A 22898-nucleotide genomic window follows, 5' to 3' on the forward strand; every position below is an offset into this window, starting at 1 on the left:
AGATGATAAGAGAGTGGGACCAGGTTAATTTGACCTCACAATGAAGTGTTACATGCACTTTCTGTGTAAATTAGGTTCTTTGATAATGATGTGTGACTTGCTTTGCAATTTTGTCAAAAAATATAAGCTTATCTTGTATTTAAACAGGTTTGACCCTTACGATATTCATTTTATTGCTGGAGAGATTTCTGTACATAACATTGACACGAAAATATTTACCAAGGAAAGGTGTCTATGATACATGCAAAAGCTTTTTTTTGTACGGTTTGCCTTATCAATCTAATTTTTTACATGAAATACCACAGATTAATTGCCAATTTGATTAACTAGTACTTGTATTCATTCTCAGCATTATAAAGATAACTGGCCACTTAATTTGAAAACATAAAATGTAACATTGACACCAGAAAAACAATATTACTTTATTACACTTAAAGCATAATTGGCCAGTGCATAATATTAAATCAAATGTAAATTTATGCTGAATTCTTAACAGAGAAGTTGTTGATCTTTCTTGATTTCTAGACTTTACAATAATTACTTGTAATTCTTATCGTTTAAAGGCTTGTAACATTGACACATCTTCTGCGTCCAGGTTACATGCTACAACCTAATAAATGTGCATACAATTATTCAATCAATAAAATCTTGTTGAAATTTAAATTTGCTTCATTAAAATGATATTAAAGAAATAAATGAGTTTTAATTATTTGTGTTTATTTTTTTCCTGATTGACTAGCAATTTTTCCTCATCATTTGTTGGTGTTCCTGTCAATGTAACATACATAACCCAGAATAATAATGTTTTAAAAGCATCAAGGATTTGTATACTATACAAATCCTTGAAAGCATTGATTTCCAAACCTCTGTTATGAGCTTTAAAATGAGTTTATCTGAGTTTATAAATGACTAACATCTGAAATATTGTCATCACACAATTTCTTTGATGCTCCTATGATAACTTTATGAGTAACATGGACTAGGATTTTTGTATCGGGTCTTTTTTGTGTTACATGAGAAGATTTTACTGTGTTGAAATCAACAGTTAATCTAATTTTTAATATTCAAAGTTATTATTATGATTCCTATTTTAAAAAATAATGTATAAAGTAAACCCAAATTAAATTTTTTTTTCATTAAGAAATTGTGTATGTAACATTGACAGTCTATTATTTAGACTTTTACATGTTCAGGCCAGTGTTACATGCGTAAACAAAACTTACTGCCATATGGAGCTATTATCTTATTTTTATTTTACAAAATTAAAGCGTTTTCATGTTTTCCTGTTTAATTTGTCTTTTAACACTAGTTAGTAACATTGACAACAATATTTTGTGTCAAGATTTTTTTATGTTACATGCAAAGGTACTACTTCCTTAAAGTCAGACATTTATATAACATTTTATAACCTAAATGATTAATTAGATATTACTGGGCAGCAATTATATTATTTCTCCAAAGTTGACTATTAAGCACACCACTTTCATCAACTGGTCTTCATGTATGTAACATTGACATACAACCTTTTACTTTTCTGTCAATGTTACACGCATGAACAGAACTGATAACATTTACTTACTCCTTTGCTCTATAAAGAGATTATTGATAATTTAACTTGTTTTACCACCATCAAACTTCATCTTTATTTCTAAATATAGATATTCTTTTAGAAGTGTATTTTCTTCATTGACAACAAAATTGGTGTCGGTCTTGAAAAATTTTTAATAAAAAAAATCTACAGGCAATATAAACCTAAGAAAGAAAAAGATGATCAGCAATAAATGTGATGAAGAAAACTCTCAGGAAGATGCTGCAAAAAGATACTGTCCCTGTCAACCAGTCAGATGGTGATGTCCCTGGCAGCCAGACAGATGGTGATGTCCCTGTCAGCCTGGAAGATTGTGATGTACATATCAGTCAATCAGTTAGTTGGTGATGTTCCTGTCAGTCAGTCAGTCTGTGATGTTCTTGTAAGCCAGTCAGAGGGTAATGTCCCTGTCAGCCAACAGATGGTAATGTCCTAGTCAGCCTGGTAGATGGTGATGTTCATATTAGTCTGTCAGTTGGTGATGTTCCTGTCAGTCAGTCATATGGTGATGTTCCTGTCAGCCAGTCAGATGGTGATGTCCCTGTCAGCCAGTCAGATGGTGATGTCCCTGTCAGCCAGTCAGATGGTGATATCCCTTTCAGCCTGTCAGATGGTGATAACCCTATCAGCCTGGCAGATTATGATGTCTGTGTTAGCCAGTCTGAAAAGGTCCCTATTAGTGAGTCAGGTGGTGACGGTCCTTTCAGCCAGTCAGATAGTAGTTCTGTGTCAGAAAACCAGATGATGGTGACTGTGTATGCAGACATACTAGTGATCTCCAATTTGACCATTCTACAGCAGTGTAGAAGATAGTTATTTCAAAATCCTGTTTATTTATCCCTTTTCATTCACCAGTCAACACATGTATCATGTGTATTTACTAATCATGCTAATGCTCATTATAGAAATCATGAGGAATTCAATTTGTAACATTTTGTTTTTAATTGTTATGCCAATAATTGACATTCCAGAATATCTTTTGCATTATAAGAGGTTCAGGCTCCTTCTGATTTCAAAATAATAATAATAAACTCATCATGGATACCAGAATTGAAATTTTGTAGGCCAGAAACGCTTTTCGTTTACAAAAGACTATTCAGTGACGCTAATGAAACAAAAAATTAAAAGAAGACCAAATAAAGTTGAAAACAGGACTATGGTCTAATGGGTGTTGGTTTTCTATTCTGAATTGTTTTACACTGGTCATTATGGGGGCCCTTTAAATCGTGGCTTCCTGTAGTTTAGGTAACAAGTTTTCAAGATGAAATGGCATTGAAAAATCGAAACAAGATATTTGAGAGTTTCTATATTATTGTAAATTTTATAATCTTTGCATGGATTTTGGTTCTGATTGAGGGTAGATTAATTGTTGTTTTCTTTTTTTCTTTTGTCAGATAGATAGTTGAAGATGTTGGAGACAGAAAACAAGAAACAAGAAACTTGTTTTGAATGTTTGAAATAAAATTTATTGTTTAAACCTTAAAAAGTTATCATAAATGTAAGATTAACCAGCAGAAATAAAACGAGATATAGGGTAATATGTCTATCAGAAAACAACCTCAAAGATGAAACCCAAATTGTTCTTTATAGAAGTTATGTAAACGACTGAAAATAAGATTCTCAATAAATGCAGCTGTATCAACCTCTCGTAGATTTGTCCATATTTTATCTTGGTTTTTCATACTATTAGTTTTAAGTGTAACTGTGTCACATGAATGAGGGATACATGTAATGATTTTGTACCCTTACTTTGTCAGTATTAGTTATTGAGTGAGAAACTTCGTGGATGCTGATGGTTGTGTGGTTGTATTCTTATCAATCTCATCCCTGTGCATAAAAAAACGGGTTGCTTACTTACTGATATAAAAATGTTTCATGTTGTGGAAATTTTGGATGACTCCTTCATCAATTGATCTATCTTTGGTCTTAATTTTATTTTTCTGGTTATTTTGACATTTGAATATCTTTTAATTTAGCCTTCCATAGTGTACCACCATGAACAAGCATAACTACTGGTATTTTTAAAAAATATGTCTGCTGTCTGAAATTTAGGTGAATGGTTTTGGTATTAACCACTATTTAAATAATATCATATATGAGAAATGTGGCAGTATAGTTGTATAATTTACATTCAGATGGTTGTTTGGAGGCTTTTTATATCTTTTAAGGTCAATTCTGGCATGGTTCATTATTCATTTTTTTTGTGTCCACGCTACATGCAACATTTAAGTCACTATTTTATGACAGAAATGAGATAATTGCAAAAATATTAATACAATTTTTTAATGTGAGGGTAACACAATGAAAAAGAGCCTTTACATGTTCAGAAAGAAAATGATTCTTACTGTATTTATCTCTTAAACATTGCATGTAACATTGACAGAAAAGTAGAGGAAACTTGTTTTCACAAAATTTCTGAAAGAAATGAAAATATACATTTTAGAGTTTTGATGATAGACAATGTTTTGTGATCAATATATATGATATTGAATGTTGAATAAGTTAAGGAATCATTAATCTCAATTTGGAAAAAGTGTCCATGTTACATGCTCCAATTCGTTATTTGCTTTGGTTCCAAACTGACGCAAGTTTAAAAAAGATTTTTTTGGTTACAAATAGAAGGACACCATTTGTAGCAATAATTTGTAAAAAATTTAGAAGCTTATAATGATTTTTATTTTTTTCTTACAATGTCACACTAAAGTAGCATTAGCAAATTCCTGCCCATATTATTATAGATAGAGATAAACTGTAAACAGCCATTATGTTCAGCAAAGTAAGATTTACAAATAAGTCAACATGACCGAAATGGTCAGTTGACCCCTTTAGGAGTTATTGCCCTTTATAGTCAATTTTTAACCATTTTTCGTAAATCTTAGTAATCTTTTACAAAAATCTTCTCCTCTGAAACTACTGGGCCAAATTTATCCAAACTTGGCCACAATTATCTTTGGGGTATCTAGTTTAAAAAATGTGTCCTGTGACCCGGCCATCCAACCAAGATGGCCGCCATGGCTAAAAATAGAACATAGGGGTAAAATGCAGTTTTTGGCTTAATATAACTCAAAAACCAAAGCGTTTAGAGCAAATCTGACATGGGGGTTAAATTGTTTATCAGGTTAAGATCTATCTGCCCTGAAATTTTCAGATGAATCGGACAACCCGTTGTTGGGTTGCTGCCCCTGAATTGGTAATTTTAAGGAAATTTTGCTGTTTTTGGTTATTGTCTTGAATAATATTATAGATAGAGATAAACTGTAAACAGCAATAATGTTCAGCAAAGTAAGATTTACAAATAAGTCAACATGACCGAAATGGTCAATTGACCCCCTAAGGAGTTATTGTCCTTTATAGTCAATTTTCAACAATTTTCTTAAAATTTGTAAATTTTTACTAACATTTTCCACTGAAACTACTGGGCCAAGTTCATTATAGATAGAGATAATTGTAAGCAGCAAGGATGTTCAGTAAAGTAAGATGTACAAACACATCACCATCACCGAAATACAATTTTGTCATGAATCCATCTGCTTCCTTTGTTTAATAGTCACATAGACCAAGGTGAGCGACACAGGCTCTTTAGAGCCTCTAGTTTAAATGTCGCACCGTATCTCAAAATCGATTCTTGCTTATTGCTTAAAACTTATCACACTTCTTAGTCATATTAATCTTAAGATCTGTATACTTTTTGGTGATGATTCAAAATTTCTGTTTTGTGTTATTTAGTATTTTGTATAAAAAGGGGAAGGTTTTTTTTACATGTAGCGCTGTATCTCAAAAATGGTTTATGACTATTGCTTAGAACTTCATTTGTTATATTAATCTAAAGATCTGTATACTTTTTGTTGATGATTCCAAATTTTATTTTTGAGTTATTGAGTATTTTGTAAAAAAGGGGGAGTTTTTTTTTTTTACATGTCGCGCTGTATCTCAAAAACAATTTATGATTATTGCTTACAACTTTGCAGACTTTTTTGTTATATGATTATTGCATAAAACTGCCACTCAAGACGTCGGGCGTATCATGCGCTCATGACGCAGCTGTTTATTTATACATAGATTAGGCCGTTAGTTTTCTCGTTTGAATTGTTTTACATTGTCATTTTTTGGGCCTTTTATAGCTGACTATGCGGTATGGGCTTTGCTCATTGTTGAAGGCCGTACGGTGACCTATAGTTGTTAATTTCTGTGTCATTTTGGTATCTTGTGGAGAGTTGTCTCATTGGCAATCATACCACATCTTTTTTTTTTTTTTTTTTTAAATATACAGGAAATTCATACCCGTAGCCAGGGGGGGGGGTCGGGGGGGTCGGACGAACCCCCTCTTGAAATCAAATAAGCACTGTTAAAGTCAACGTCTTGTTCAAATTGTGACTGTTAAAGTCGAGTTCATGAGTCCAACGAACCCGCCCTTGGAAATTCCTGGCTACGGGCCTGAAATTACATTGCATTTGCTTTAGGCCTTCATTTCTTTAAGATATATTTATGAATTGTTTGAAATGTTTGTATTTTTTGTTATTGTCCATTTATACATAAAATTTGTGCAACGTTGGGGATTTCTGTTTGACTCTGTTTTTTTATTGAATGTACATGTATTTATTATAATTATGCCCTTGCAGTAATTTTCTTACACTTATGCTGGCACCCTAAAAAAATTGGTGAGTAAAAATAAATGATACAAAAAATATCCTTTAGCATACATGTAGTTAACAACTGAAATAAGAAAGATCCAAGGTGTACATATTCGCGAAGATTTATATTCTTAAACTTGTCAAATTTGCGAAAATAAATTGCTCAATGAAATTGAATTGGTTTACAGTAACTATTTATTGTTTTATATTGATCATAGCATTCTATACATCCTATCCTTGAACATTTCCAGTAATTTATCAATGTAATATATGCTCAGAATTTCAAGGAACAAATTGATGTAACACTTGTCTAGAACATTTCATAACTGTTGCAAGGTGCAGGAATCTAACATTTGCTCTAAAAATTGTAAATTATGTCATTGTTAAAGTCATCTCAATTTAAAGATTGGAGTTATCTTCCTTTGTCTAGAATTACTGTTAAATCAACTACAACCAATGCAATATTTAATTTTACTTCCCACTGATAATTTGAAGCAATCTTTACCATTCAGTGCTTACAAGCACTTTACTTTACTGTTATTATTTCAGGAACAATTCTATTCACTGGGTGCCAATGCTATATTACTGTTATTATTTCAGGAACAATTCTATTCACTGGGTGCCAATGCTATATTACTGTTATTATTTCATTAACAATTCTATTCACTAATACCGTTATTTGGGGCACCAATGCTTTATTACTGTTTATTATTTCAGGAACAATTCTATTTACTGATGCTGATATATGGGGCACCAATGCTTTATTTCTGTTATTATTTCAGGAACAATGCTATTCCATGGGGTGCCAATGATTTTTTACTGTTTATTATTTCAATTATTTCAGGAACAATTCTATTCACTAATGCAGTAATATGGGGTGCCAATGCTTTTCTACTGATCCTAGACGCCACAGGAAAACCTGGTTTTCTGTTAAAGTATAAAGTTCAGGAAGACAAAAATGTACCAGTAAGTGTAAATACTCATACTCATAACCTAACCCTAACCCTATGGTCCGAGTACACAGTTATTTTGTTGGGCATTTGTTTTAGACAATAAATGAAAATTAAAAAAATCCCACTTGTGCTTTCCCAATAATATTTTCACAGTGTGTTGTACTAATTTTGGGACAAACTATATCAAAATTATAGAAAACATCTTTAGCCCTTACTCAAAATATTGACATATTCTGAAATCTTTTGTCAGCTTCTGAAGTGCTTATTTTTAACCTTTTTCAGCTAGACATAATCACTACTTTACTTTAAAATTCATGACCCAAAATTGTATACAGTGTAATTTCACCCCCTACTTGCTTTTTGAGGCATAAAACATGGAAAAAAAGATTTGAAAATGGTATAATCAAAATTGGCAAGTAACACACTGTCCATTCTAGGGACTATATTCCTGGACAATGAAAATCAAAGGATGATAACTGTGTATTTGAGCCTATACCCATGGTTTTCTTGATGACAGCAATTTGTTATTGTTATTTTAAAAACGTTACAAATGATAATCAATTTATTGGGTAACACTTATGAAAACTTATATATGATAAACATTGTATTGGGTTTCACTTATTAAACCTTATATGATAAACATTTTATTGGGTAACACTTATTTAACCTTATATAATTAATCAATTTTTGATTGGGTAACACTTTTTAATTCATTAATTCATCTTTATTTCCTCTTTATAGAGATTACAAGAACATATAAACCCAGCAATGAATAACCCAAGTAATCACCATGTTATTCAGATCTGAAAAAAATCAGCTGGAATTTTAGCCTCAAATCTAGATATTTTTAATTGACATTTTATTGATGTTTATGCTGTTAACTTTAATAGTCAAACTACATGTTTCCTATTTATACGCTCCTTTATAGGACATGTTATGGTGTACCCTAGTCCCCCCTTCCATCCATCTGTCCATCTGTCATCAACATGTCAGAAAATAACTCAAAAATGCTTTATCCAATTTGCATGAATTTTGGTGAAGAATTTATATCTATTGACATGCATGACATGAGCTCCCTTTCAAATTTTAGAAATTTTAGATTTTACATTTCCGAGTTATGGGGTTATGCTCTATATGATTTAAATTGTAATAGATAAATATAACACATAAATCACAAAAAATGTTCAGCAAAGCAAACTATTAAAAAGTCAAATTTTGCCAATATTGTAACATGCAGGGAGTCCTACATGTCAGATGGTACTTTATGTACCGTTGAATCCTTACCAGGGTTACTTCCCTGGATTTGTTGTGAATTGTTAGCGAACCCTTACAAATAGTAACGTATATCCTGAACTTTTATAAATATAGCCTAATGAAAATAAACAATAGATTAATTCCGGTAAGTATACTGAATGGAACCCTTAACCTAACAATAGAGTACAACACAAGGGACGTTTTATTGGAACTCAGGGGTTAAGAAATTTTGTTATAGCTCACTAGCCCAGGGCTAATTGGTTGCAAGATTTTACTAGCCCTGTTGGAAGAACTACTTGCCCAACAAAACTGACCTGCTAGCCTTAGTATGCCTTACAATTTCATAGTTTGCTGCAATAACAATGAATTCTATAAACTTAACATTTTTTATCTATTGACGGCATTGTAAAGTAGATCTTTGCAAATTGGATATTCAAAACTTATATCAGCAAAAAATATTCCATTAGCATATATATTCAATAAATCGATAATTGAATATTCACTGAAAATTCTGATATAATGAGTTGACCAAATCGGAGGATGATACAAGTCTTGACCCCTGCTATACGTAGGTATGTAAAAGGATTGGAGGGGGTTTTATCAGATACAATAGCATCATCACAGTTGTGTAAAAGAATTATCAGCACATGTTTCAAATTTATATCTGACAAAAGTCAGGTTTCTGCTGTCAAAAGGGATTCACATTTATATTGCAATAAATTAATCAGAAGGAGGTAAAATCAGGTTGCATAAGCAATGTACAATACCGCCCCTGTATTGACACATCGATATTGAAAGTACACGATTGGTTCTATTTTAAAACTTGTACAAAATCAGTTCAAACTCTGGGAATCCCGGATGACGTCTGATTGGATAAGATAGAAAAGTGTTGAGGGGATTTCCCCCTTTCAATTTTAGAAACGCCAAGACTGTTTTGTTACTAGTCCGTCGGGCATTTTGGGTTACAAGTTTTGGTTGCCCGAGGTCAAAATGTTGTAGTCCCGGGTGTCGGGCTAGTGGATTTCTTAACCCCTGGAACTGTGACTTAACCTTACTTCAAAATTAGATATATGACTGTTCACTTATTTGCCTTTTAGTACTTAAGTTCCATGATTCAATAGTAATTACTAATATATGAAAATATGATTTCCAGTGTGGCCCTAGCCCTTGTTCAGGGCCAAGAGTCCAAAGGGACAGGATTACGTTGTCTCTTTTAATGCTGCTCCTCACCATCGACAGATGCCCTGTGATAAACACCACATATTGATTTGGTACTTGCATCTGTATCAAGAATTAATGTTTTGGAGAAGTCAGGATGATTGAGGACTGTGGTACTGACTAACTTGACTTTCAGCTTTTCAAAAGCTGCCTGACTTACATTTGTTCATTGTCGTGTCTCGACCCTTTTCATTCATTTGGTGTAGGCTCTTATCTGTATCGGAAATAATATTTTGTACCGGCGATAATAGCTACACAAACCTTAGAAGGATCTGTGCTCTGTTACATTCTTGGGGACTTGCTATTTGTTTATACACTTAATTTTGATCGGGGTCGGTGGCAACACCCTATTCAGGAACAACACTTCTGAGATAGGTTACCTTCTTAGCCAACAAATAACACTTTTTAGGTTTAAGTTTAAGCCCTGCGACTTGTAACTTCACAAAAATCTTGCGAAAAGTATATATCATTTCATCAAAAGTACCCTGCCATAACATTCTTCATTAGCCGCTAAAAAAATGGCGTTTGACAGACCAAATGGCATACAGTGAAACTGAAAGAGACCCATCCGTGTGGCAAAGGCTGTTTTAGGGCGATCTGATTGCTCTACCTCAACCTGTCAATATACAGAACATAAATCCAAAGTAGAAAACCACTTGTTTCCTGACAACTGTTCAAAAGAATCATCAACATAATTATTCGTGATGAAGGATATGCATCTTTGATAGTACGTGCATTTAACCGTCTATAGTCTACTAAAAACTTAGTGATCCCATACTTCTTTCTAACCATGCAAACATATCCCAGAGGACCATGGTTCTTCCTAAGGCCTAACTATTTATCTTACCAACATCTCGTTAATATGTTGATTTTCTTTCTTCCTAAGACCTATTGGGGTACGCAGTTGTTGCTGCTTCATTGGCCTTGCATCACCAGTGTCAATCCAGTGCTTTACAATATTTTTTGGTCCAAGATTAGAATCCAAAGCTGCAAAAAGATGCTTAAATTCCTAAAACAACTATGTGACCTTGTCATCAAGACTCTCACTAGACCTATCTACTTTTCCAACTCATTACTAAGATTACAATCCTTATCATTGTCTACCTGACTAACAACTTCTGATTCGCTGATATTTCATACCATAGTACCAACATTTAGTACTTGGACACTGTCATTATATTCAACAGCATTATCAGACATCACAAGGTCTTTCCTCACTTGGTTCAATAATGCCAGTAACCTTAAAAGCTGAATCATAGCTCAGAACTTCGCCCTGGATAACAACCTCTGATCATTGGACTATGCTAGTTGTTTCTTTATCTGTCACCCCATAAACGTCTTAGAACTCTCCCTGTAGTTTTTGTTGATCATCCCTTTCCATCACTGTATTGCCTAAATTAATTTTAAAACCTTTTATTGGCAGAAAATCTAGTCCAAGACTACCTTTCACTGACAAACCTGTTATAACAATTCAATGACCGTGTGAAAGCTTCCCAACTTAACGTCAAAAGAAAAAATTGCTTTACCAATGATTTATAAAAACTCTGCATTACCTAATGTAACTTACTGATTGACCTGTCGTACACTTGGCCTATCACCTGACTTAAATTTCTCAAAAAGAGTATGCTACACCAAATTAACTGTAGCTCTTGATTAACAAGAAACTTGGTATGAATTTCATTTATGAATAACTCTACATAGTGCCCTGCTTCATTGTTAAGTGTATTTGAGCCGAGGAATAAAGATTTACGTTTCCATTTACCACTACGGTTGTTCATATGCCTGGCCGAAGGTCCTGGTGATCCTTGGTTGTTCAGCCTCATATTTCTAGTAGCATCACAATGTCTAGCCCTGTAACCGGGTTTTCAACAATTAATTCAAAGTAACTTTGACCTTTAAACTGGCCCAGGCATGTTGGCTTTATTCTTTAATTCATATAACTCTTTATGCATATTTGCCAATTGATTATTGAGAGCTGCATGCATGCCCTCAATTTTATCTGACAACCTATCATATGATAAGATTCTGACGCTCTAACCACCTTTTCATTATTGTCTTCAACTCCTAAATGGGCTTTCCCTATTTCAAATTGCTTTTTTGCCTTGTAAGCAGGCATGGGGTAATCGTAATCAGTAATCATAATCAGCTGTAATCGATTACATTTTGCAGTGTAATCATATGTAATCAGTAATCATGCCATTTCTGATTACAAGTAATTGTAATGTAATCGATTACATTGCAAAAAACAGGTGTAATCCTGATTACTTTTAGATTACTTTAAGATTACATTCATATGATTACTTGCTGATTACAAATCTTGTATATATATTAAAAATTGTTTTTGATAGAACGATGAAAATAAGAAAATGTAAAGCTTGAATGAAAAATCATGAAACTAGTATTCACAATGATGGGACCTTGTTTCATGTGATAAATTGTATCATCTATATAAAAAATTTATATAACCAAGTGTTTTATTTTGTTAACAGTTTACTAAAGGAAATTGCCTCTCCAATATTTCATTGTGAGATTTCACAAGAGCTCTTATGATACAAGAATATGCCTTGAAAGAATTTTTTTCCTTGATTGAAAGTTCTGATATTAACTCCAATTTTATGTAATTTTACCCAATACTTTAACATAACTACATTGCAATTAAAATACAGAAAATATTTAGTTCCAATTTGACTTTGATGGTCGACATAAATATATGAGCCCACTTAATTCAAAATGGAAGTTAAAACCAGATTTCATTTATTGACAATCATCAGTATAAACAAGTACATGTACAGTGTAAACATATGGCATAATATTACAAATAATATACATAGAAAACAGTAGGTGACGTCAGAAGTTTCATCAATACAAAATATCTTTTATTACAATAAAGTGTTGAGAAATGTATATACTTTCCTAAGTTACAAAGCTGTTTTGTGTTTTCACCTGACAATAATTCTATTAATTATTAATTAGATCAAGTTTTAAAAAATTTCAAACAAATAATAACAATCAACCATTTCTAACTTTATTGATATTGTTATTAAGACAATAACATTTTAATACCCAAGCTCACCTATTGTTTGTAAAAAAAATGGAAGTAGTGATTAACACCTGTAAAAACATTAATGGATGTGTCAATTATGTCCCAACAGACAATAAAACTATACTTAATTAATTTTTCCTTATTTGTTCAGCTTTTTTGTTAATTAGGCAGTTGGTTAAAAATTTGTAGAAAAAAATGAAGATATATCTTTTACATAGAGAAAGGACATGTACACTTGTCTATGGCTATTTTTATCAAATTGCACATGTTACACTGTACTTCATGTCTATGAATTCTTTTAAAAAACTAATTTTTGAATAAATTAAGGCTTTTAAAAAAATCACCAAAGTTAGCTTTTTTGTGAGGATAAAAAGTTATAAAAAAACCTCTGATATTGCAATATACAATGTAATCATAAGTAATCTAAAGTAATCATGATTACTTTACAGAAAAGTAATCTAATGTAATCGATTACATATGAAAAAGGGTGTAATTGTAATGTAATCGATTACATTTTATTAGCAAAGTAGTTGTAATTTAATCGATTACATTTTAAAGTAATCGACCCCATCCCTGCTTGTAAAACCTTTCTACCTCTACAGCTTAACAGATAGCGGAATTAAGGTCAGGGGGTGATGATTGTGGGAATGTCATATGCATGTCGTTAATAATCAATGAATCCAAGAAGTGTTCTTTAGCTAATGTTTCCTTAACTTCTCCTGGAGCAGTGGGGTACGCTCTATTCAACAGACGGCGTATCGTTTGACATAACCCAGAAAGCGACTCTAAAGCCCTCTGCTTCCTTTCTTTCAATTGTCCCCTGTACAACTCTGACTGATTTGGGGGAGCAAATCCATCATCTAGTGATCAAACCAACTGGTCAGAATGAATTTTCTTGTCTTCTGATAAATCTCCCAAAACACATTGAGCCTGACCCTTAGGGAAGCCGCTAAGTATAAACTTTCTTTAGGTTATCCCAATCGTTAATATAGGAACATGCCTCATAATGTGACCATTAGTACTTCCAATCACCTGACCCATCGTATGTTGCACCTTAAAATCATTTTGCTTACTCATGGTTGTCCCTGGTTTGTTCCCCGGTGACTTCTAATAGGACAAATTGACCGGGGTTTCCTTTACAATTTGATTATCTTGAGGTTTCAACTGATTTGAGGCTCCAGCATCTTGGATGGCTTTGGTCTTGCACCAATATCTATTAGTACGGTGACCGAGGAATGAAAAGTCGCTTATTTAAGGAGTTTAATTGTCATTCGCACTATACGGCTATAAATCACAATATTGGTAGTACAAAGGTTAAAGTTAACATTTTGACTTGTCGTCAAAAAATCGTACGGTGCAATTTTCGTAAAATGGACTTTAAAGTACGTTAGTTTACTTGAACGAAAAATCGACTTAGAAAAGTTTTGAGGTCTACATTGTAAAAGAACATCCGTGTTATGATTTCTGTTGTTATATACATAGTTGTTACACCTTATTTTAACGATTTCAAATATGTTTCGCAAAATTAATCCGTTATTGAAGAGTGTATGTAAAAGATTACCACTACGAATATTTTGCATTTAATAGAGTATGTTTCAATTTAATTTCTTCTTTATTTTCTAAAGCAAAATGTAAGATAATTAACATTTATATGATATTTCATACCTTTATTAATCAATAATATTAAACGCATTTATCTCAGAAACATTACTTTAGCAATTCAAGCCAGATACGAGTTATAATGCTCATATGACGGAGCTATTTGAAGCTCATACACAGCCTCTTATAGATGCATATAAGCAATGGGGATGTGCTGTATCGCTTACATTTAAATACAAGGATGTTTTCCTTGAATCAGTAGACATTTTGCTTTTAAATGTTAGTGCAGAACGAGAGGGAAATGATCAATTCCTTGAGATCGTCATCCCAAATGTATCCTTATAATTTGTGTAACCAAACGTACCAATTACTGAAGGTGGATGCCAGTTTACATACTCGATATGCTTCAACTTTCTGAGAATTTTATAGATGGCTACTTTGCTTCAAGACAGACTCCTGGACATTTTAACGGTACATGGACCGACATGGCAACATAAAAGACCGTTATAAAAGCCCTAGGGGATCAGGTGGCACTATAGGCATAACAAATCAAAAGTCCGCGCTTGTTAGATTGACCCTTTATACTAGACATTTCTAAGAATCCATTAGTCGTGTAATGTTAAAAAGGACTGGAATTGCTGCAAATAATGCAAATTTACAAGAGGAAACAAAACCAACAGCAATGAAAAGAGATGAAGAACATGTTACTGCCATTGTGAACTAGTTGAATGATCCATGACTGATCCGTTTGACATCTTCTCCATGTCTTATTACTATCTCTTCTAGAATGCATGCTAGCAGAGATATTCGATTTCTTTGCTCACAGCTGTAGATGAAGGCTTGAACATGTCTAAACATTGTATCACTAGTGCTCTTTCTTTAGATCCAGCCCTATCCAATATACCCTCATTTTCCAGTGGCAGTCCAAATTTCCCAGATGACCTCTATTGTATCAACCAACGTATTGTGATTATTGTAAACTTCCTCGTCCTGAATATGCATGAAATATTTGCCACTGGACGTTTAACAACCAACAATCAATCAATCAATCTTCAGATCCAGTCAAGGAGTTTTTATAGTCTAATATCAAAGTCAAAACTAAAAACGTTTGAACACATGACCACACAAACATAGCTTAAATATAAATCGGGGGAAATACTTTAAGATCACATAAATCCATAACTTGTATTTGGACGTGCACTGATTTTGGCCAAATGTAGAGATGATGTTACCGTAGAACATGTTCTGTCACTCCCTGTAGTTCCCATTCGAATTTTCTTTTTTTCAAGATGACGGCACCATGAGAAAATCATGCAAGTCTGATTTGGTGAAGCAATAAGAATCTGAAGTCTCTTGTGCACTTTCCTTACCTTCCTTTGTACCATCTCTCTCAACTTACATTAGAGATGGTATGACATTGGTTCAATGTATTGATATTAAGCTTCCACAAAAGTGTATCAGATTATTGAGGGGAGAAGTATTCATGACTGCAAAACTTTGAAATTTCCCCTATGATTCCACCTGATGTGAAATTGTCAAAGGCATTTATACTTACACTGTTAATGGCTGTCGTAACTTGTTTAGCACTCAATAGGAGACCTAGGTCGATACTCACTGCCTTAAACTTTGACACGAAGTTTAGAGAAATGGAAAAGAGCGGAAGAACAATCATACGGACCTCTAATACATATGTGATTGGTTTGTGTGTTCACTACTTTAAATATATGATACATTCAAGCGAGTTGTGATTGCAGATGGGGAACATAAGCAGTGTAAAGGATGGGCGGAGATTTTCACCTATTCACTAACTATGTGTCTTTTTTCCACAACAATATGTTAACTATTAACTGATGTACATGCAGTTATCGGATGAGACACAACTTTGTCTCTGTTTTGAGTAGGTAAACACCCTGTTTACAAGATTTTGAAGGACACGCACGACTATTTCAGTGGTTTTTAGAGTTTCGATAGTATTGACAAAGATAAACCCCCTGCTTGGGCATGCACGTTAATTTCAAAGCTTTATATTATTAAATCAGAAAACTCTCTTTAAAACTTGTCACTAGTTAAGATGTAAGTTTATTCGGGTCACCTCCCTGTGAGGCGGCAGTGAAACAGCATGTTTCACGTACTTCATTTCAAACTAAAAATGTGGACCGCATTACACATTGCTAAACCTCTATTCCGTCAATTTTACAATACGGTTGGTGAAAGTTATATGATTCATTACACCCCGTGTATTTTAAAGGGCATATGTCAGCAGATTTCATACAGGATCTTTTGTTTTCATTGAAGGGAAAATCTCCATGTAAAAAAGTCAGGTGTTTGTTTACAACAAAACCCTACATGTCCGGAGCTTTGCTACTGTAAAGGGTCAGCATTATGTAGAAATTTTAAATCATGTTCCTTGACAGATGAACCAGACAATACTCCTGGTATAATTCTTTTGTGTGGATCTCTTTGATAAGATTATTGAATTGTAACTGTTTTCGAGGTATTGAGTGCTTTTTGGTTTAACCGTTTTAATGAATTATATGAATGAGATTAAGCAAAATACGCCTTCATTATAGCAGCCTTATTCAGGTAAAATAATAATATTTATCTTTTATTGCTGAGGTTGAATGTCAGCCGGCAAGGTAACTACTGTAACTTTAACAGAAATTGTGTAGAATAGATCAAGTGTTTGAAAAACGTCAATTACAAGAATAAATCGATTTCCAAATTCATATTTTTTTACATTTTCGAGATAATTCATTGTTATTTGATTTGAAAACATGTCTGTATCTGGAATTTAACCTAAATTAATATATCTTAAAATTTTAAAAGTATGGAAGAAAAAAGGAAAACACAGAATTTGATCTTTGACCTTATTTCATGCAAAACTGTTACCACATTTCTTTTTGACGACATCGATATTATACAAGTGCTAACTTTTCCGCATCCAATGATATATAATATAGCCATATAGTATGTTTGACGATTAAATATAAAAAAATATTGGGTCTGGTCACCGTACTATATATAATGTGGACCAACTGGGGTACTATGGATCGAGATTGTTTTGGCAACAGACGTTTGGTCATTAAGCTGTGCAGTAATAATCTCTGAGTCACTTGCAATTTGCGACCCGGGAATGGGTGAAGAATGTGAAGGACGACTATTTGACAAGGTGTCCTGAAGATATTTCTCAGGCCTAGACAATTAGGCCGACACATGTGCAGCTTTATCCATATTTATAAAGAAAACTGATGATTGACTATATACTGACTGATATATTTAATTAACCAACTAATTTTACAGGGAACAAATCACACTGCTTCCACCGAATTTTGTAACATGCAGGGGGTCATACACGCCAGACGGTACTTTATGAACCTGTGAATCCGTACCAGGGTTACTTCCCTGGATTTGGTATGTAGTGTGGCTATACCTGACATATGGTTACGTGTATCCTGAACTTAACTTAAATTTAGATATAAAAGCCTAACGAGAATGAACAACAGATTACTTCTGGTAAGCGTACTAAATGGAACCCTTTGACAAACAATGGAGTACAACACAAGGGACATTGTATAGGTGGCTGAATATTACTTCAAAATTGGATATATGACTGTTCACTTACTTGCCTTCCAGTACATTTGTTCTTTGATTCAAACGATATATATGAAAGCATTGTTTTCAGTGCGTCCCTGTCCTTGTTCAGGGCCAAGGTGTCACTAGTGGAAAGATACAATGTTACAATATCACCTTAATTATATACCACGAGACAATATGTCACCACCTTTTTCAGATAGTACAATTAGCTACTTCTTATTCAGAAATAGTAAGTTACTTTTTCGTTTGTCTTCACTCTTCCGGCTTTGAAGATTGAACTGATAAACGCTGTGGGAAAGTCTACTTATATACTAGGATAATCTCTTACCAAATTGCATATAATCTCTATACAGAAATTAATTTATTCCGTATTACTGCCTATGGTACTTTAATATCAAGCAATTGATTTTCAACAAGGAATGATTGAAACCAGTACCAAAAATTTGGAAATTGTTTTCAGTATTACAACCGTAATTAACATACGTCATTAACAATCGCAAGTAAAAGTAGAATTTGTTATGTGAACATTAACTGGATTTAAACAATTGCCCACTTCCTTACAGGTTTAATCTTAGAACTTCTTAACTATATTAAGGTAATGTAATGTATATTTATATGTTTTTCTGTATACCTTTGTTCATTTTAAGTGATACCAGAATAAAATGATATATGAAAGTAACTGATTAATTTTTGTCGCAATATTGTTAGTAGACTGTCATCCTTCATAGGAATAAATATTATCCTCCTTTTTGTTTTGAGCAAAAAAAAAAGAAGATAGAGTGACTAGACTAAATGATCAATAGTACAAGGTCAACAAAATAGAGATTTTTGTCATAAAGTCTATTCTCGTCTACAATGTTGGAAAATGTCCTTTGTTCGATATGCTCATAGACCAAGGTGAGGGACAAAGACTTTTTAGAGCCTCTAGTTGTGGGTTTCCTTGATTTTTTTTAATCAGAACTAAGAAGCAGATTATCAAAGACTTTCTAGAAAGTGCTTGCATTTTTGGTAGTTTTTTTTCCACAGTTGAGTATACAAAGCGTTCAAAGAAAGTCATACATGTGCTAGAATTTTTTATGTATTGACCAAAGGATATTGTAATTATTGAAGAAAGTGATTACAACTTTGAATCCCTTATAAGGCGTATGTTTTTGAGATGTAAAAAGAATGAAGTCATCTGTAAGACAAAAATAATTTTAGTTTAAAATATTCTTCAGTTAGAACAATAGACGGACATCTGACAGAGAATGTGTTAACAAAAATGTTATTCCTGTTACCATCATGTCCATACTTAGGATTAACTTGTGATTTGATTAATCATAGTAATATATCTTATGTTTAGAACAAACAGACATTGGTCTTACGATGGACATAGATAACCTTCATGGTGGGCATTAATGTTTGTGCCACCATTTATCAGAGCATGTCCAAGGCTTTCCTGTACATACATTATTGTAATTATTAATGAAAGCTTAAGGTTGCACTTTGTAAATACAGCTGTTTCTCAAAACACGCCTTTTTTGGGGAGTAATTGAATATTCATAGAAAATTCATTTTGTTTACATACTGGTTCCCAGTTGTGCTCTCTGTGTTCCATATCGCAGAGACAGAACTTGGGAATGTTACCAGTAAATAAACACGTGCATATTGTTTACATTGAAATCTGTGGTAATTAGTTATCAAAAGTACCAGTAACCTTTCATTCGAGGTAGGGGTAGTTAAGAAAATTAGTGTAAGTTTAAACTCTGAGAAATTCAGGGCATATAAACGTTGAAAATATGCCGCACAGCCCTATATTTTGACCTTTAAAAAAAATTGTGGTGCATATGAACTTTCAATTCTAGGATAAGATTTTTTTCAAAACTTCATAGTAAAAGTGGTACAGTTTTAGCCATAAAAGGAGTTCCTATGGGAAATTGCATTGTCAATATTTACAAAAATGCAACCTATATAGGGTGAAAAAGGGGAACATTCAGAATTTAACCAAATTTGCTTTATTTCACAGATTTTAAAGAAATTAACTCAAATAAGAAGTTTTATAAATATTTAATGAAGATTGATAGACTCCTGGGCCTTAAATATGATGACTCAGCATAAATTCACAGTTTACAGTATGCATAGTTTACTTAAAGTCCTGGATACAAAATTAAATCATAATATTTGCATATTTGTAAGTTTAATTGTTAAGACCTGCTTATATTTACTCTTCACAGTCATTGAAACTCATAGATTCTTCCTGAATATTATTTATGGGGTATTTGTGTCCTTTCGATAACCCAAAAGTAAGCCGCAACACCTAAATCTGCTTTTTTGTCACCACGGCATAATAAATACAAGCTAGAAAAACAAAAATATCTGAAGAAAACTTACAATAGTGTGTTCTATCCTGAATATGTACTAAATATTCCAAATTGCTAGAAACAGCAGAATTATTTAGGAAATTTGAGGCCCCAGGGGCAAGAAACATAGGAAATTGCCTACCCCCTGGTCATAAAACAAATAATTTAACTTGTAAATGCTATGATTTTATGATTTTAAAGTTCTTGATATAGAAAACAATAACTATGCTTGGAAGTTATGCAAAAATCAAATGTTAGCAGTCATCTCTACAACATTTTAAGTGAATTTATATCTCAGACTGGTATCTGCATACATACAACTATTGCAAATATGGCTTTGTTTGAACACTTCTAGTATATATAGTAGCTAAATTGTGTCAGATATATGGTTAAAGATGATACTGTTGTGACAAGAATTCTAAATTGACCATTTGAGGCAGAAAATGTGTTCTTTAATTGACAAATAGGCATACAGTAAGATGTGGACTGGAGATAAAGGCTGGATTGGATACTTTATATAATCTTGAATGTTGTAATGATTGACTGCTAAACGTTACATTTATGATATTCTGATATGCTTTCAATATGTTATCAAAACAGTTTTTAACAGGTTCTAGGCATTTTTTATCAGAAAATATGCAAATAGGGTAAGCTGGCAATAATTAAAGTCTTGTTTTCAAATTCTTTAAAAAATTGAAACAGGGGAGGGGGTATAAAATGTATAGTAAAGAAAAACTTAGAGTATACACAGTGATTTCTTTAAGACTTTAATTCTGATAAATGAGTATTAATGTGAGAAAAACTGATTTTAGAGAGTTTTCTATTTGAATAAATGTCTGTATAGGTTGCACTTTGTAAATACAGCTGTTTCTCAAAACACGCCTTTTTTGGGGAGTAATTGAATATTCATAGAAAATTCATTTTGTTTACATACTGGTTCCCAGTTGTGCTCTCTGTGTTCCATATCGCAGAGACAGAACTTGGGAATGTTACCAGTAAATAAACACGTGCATATTGTTTACATTGAAATCTGTGGTAACCTTTCATTCGAGGTAGGGGTAGTTAAGAAAATTAGTGTAAGTTTAAACTCTGAGAAATTCAGGGCATATAAACGTTGAAAATATGCCGCACAGCCCTATATTTTGACCTTTAAAAAAAATTGTGGTGCATATGAACTTTCAATTCTAGGATAAGATTTTTTTCAAAACTTCATAGTAAAAGTGGTACAGTTTTAGCCATAAAAGGAGTTCCTATGGGAAATTGCATTGTCAATATTTACAAAAATGCAACCTTAAGAAGAATGTGAATGTCTGATTTTACACATTTAAAATGATCTTATCTGTTTTACAGGTTGATAGACAGAAGTTAAAGAAGGCTGTGAAAATTGTTTTGTTTAACGGATTTGTTGTTTCATTTCCAATGACATTGTTTGGATTTTATTTGATGAAATGGCGTGGGTGTATTGTCAGTGGTGAGATGCCTTCATTTGCATGGGTTCTGTTAGAGCTAACTGTGTTTAGTTTGGTGGAAGAAATTGGATTTTACTACTCTCACAGGTACAGTTAACAGGCAAATGATTCAAAGTTGATATACATAACTTCAAGTAGTTCTGGGAACATCATTAAGGTCTAAGACACAACACAGAGAACACCTATATATAATTTTAGAATATAGATGAAATATCTCCCACTAGTTTCTGTACCTTGAACCGAAACAATCTGGAATTGAGATTTCATTTAAGTTGGTAATGCCAAATATCTGGTGCATAGTCAGCCTAAATTGACAAATGTAAAATATTAAAAACAAGAAAACTAACAGTCTGATTTATGAACAAAATACTGAACTAAAACAAATATGATATACAGCAACAAACTGAATAACAGGTTCCTGACTTGTTTATATTTCAGAAAAAAAAACACAGTATTTTGACTACACCTTTTAGTATTCAGACATCAGCCCTTTCCCAGAAATTATTTGATCATTTTATATCACAGACTGAATCTTTAACAAGATTTAAATTTGTTTTACATTAACAATTACTGAACTGCCCAAGATTCAAATTTTAGCATTTAGATATTTACAGCCTGAGAATTGATGCATTTTTATTTCAGATTGATGCACCATCCCAGACTTTATAAGCACATTCACAAGCTACACCACGAATGGACAGCTCCAATAGGGATTATCTGTATCTATGCTCATCCTTTAGAGCATTGTATCAGTAATTTGATGCCTATTATGATGGGACCAATACTAATGGGGTCACACTTAGCTACAGCTTGGATGTGGTTCTTCGTTGCTCTGGTGTCAACGACTATATCACACAGTGGTTATCACTTCCCATTTCTCCCATCACCAGAGGCACATGATTTCCACCATCAGAAGTAAGTACTATATCTATCAGTGGTTCTCATTTCCCATTCCTCCCATCACCAGAGGGACATGATTTCCACCATCAAAAGTAAGTACTATCACAGTGTAAACTATGTCAGATTTTATTGGTCCCAACAATTAAGGAAGGAGGGGCGACAAAAAGGCCCAAATAATGTTTTTCTTGGTATTTGCACAACTTTAGTATAAGTAAATTAGAAATCTATGAAACTTAATCACAAGGGTATGACCACAAAAGGAAGGTTGAGATTGATTTTGGGAGTTTTGGTTCTTACAGTTTAGGAATTA

At 33.1% G+C, this 22898-nt stretch overlaps 1 protein-coding gene across 2 annotated transcripts in view; it reads left to right on the top strand.

Moving 5' to 3' along the window:
• Positions 1 to 22898, top strand: part of LOC139486616 (fatty acid hydroxylase domain-containing protein 2-like) — a 31696-nt gene that overhangs the window by 7854 nt on the left and 944 nt on the right. For both annotated transcript variants that reach the window (XM_071271542.1, XM_071271543.1), the window contains exons 4-6: positions 7064 to 7185; positions 21570 to 21775; positions 22331 to 22603. In XM_071271542.1, coding sequence (XP_071127643.1) covers positions 7064 to 7185; positions 21570 to 21775; positions 22331 to 22603 — 601 coding nt within the window. The remainder of the gene's footprint in view (positions 1 to 7063; positions 7186 to 21569; positions 21776 to 22330; positions 22604 to 22898) is intronic.

The sequence above is a fragment of the Mytilus edulis genome, chromosome 8 (genome assembly GCF_963676685.1).
Source record: "Mytilus edulis chromosome 8, xbMytEdul2.2, whole genome shotgun sequence".
Classification (NCBI taxonomy): Eukaryota; Metazoa; Mollusca; class Bivalvia; order Mytilida; family Mytilidae; genus Mytilus; species Mytilus edulis.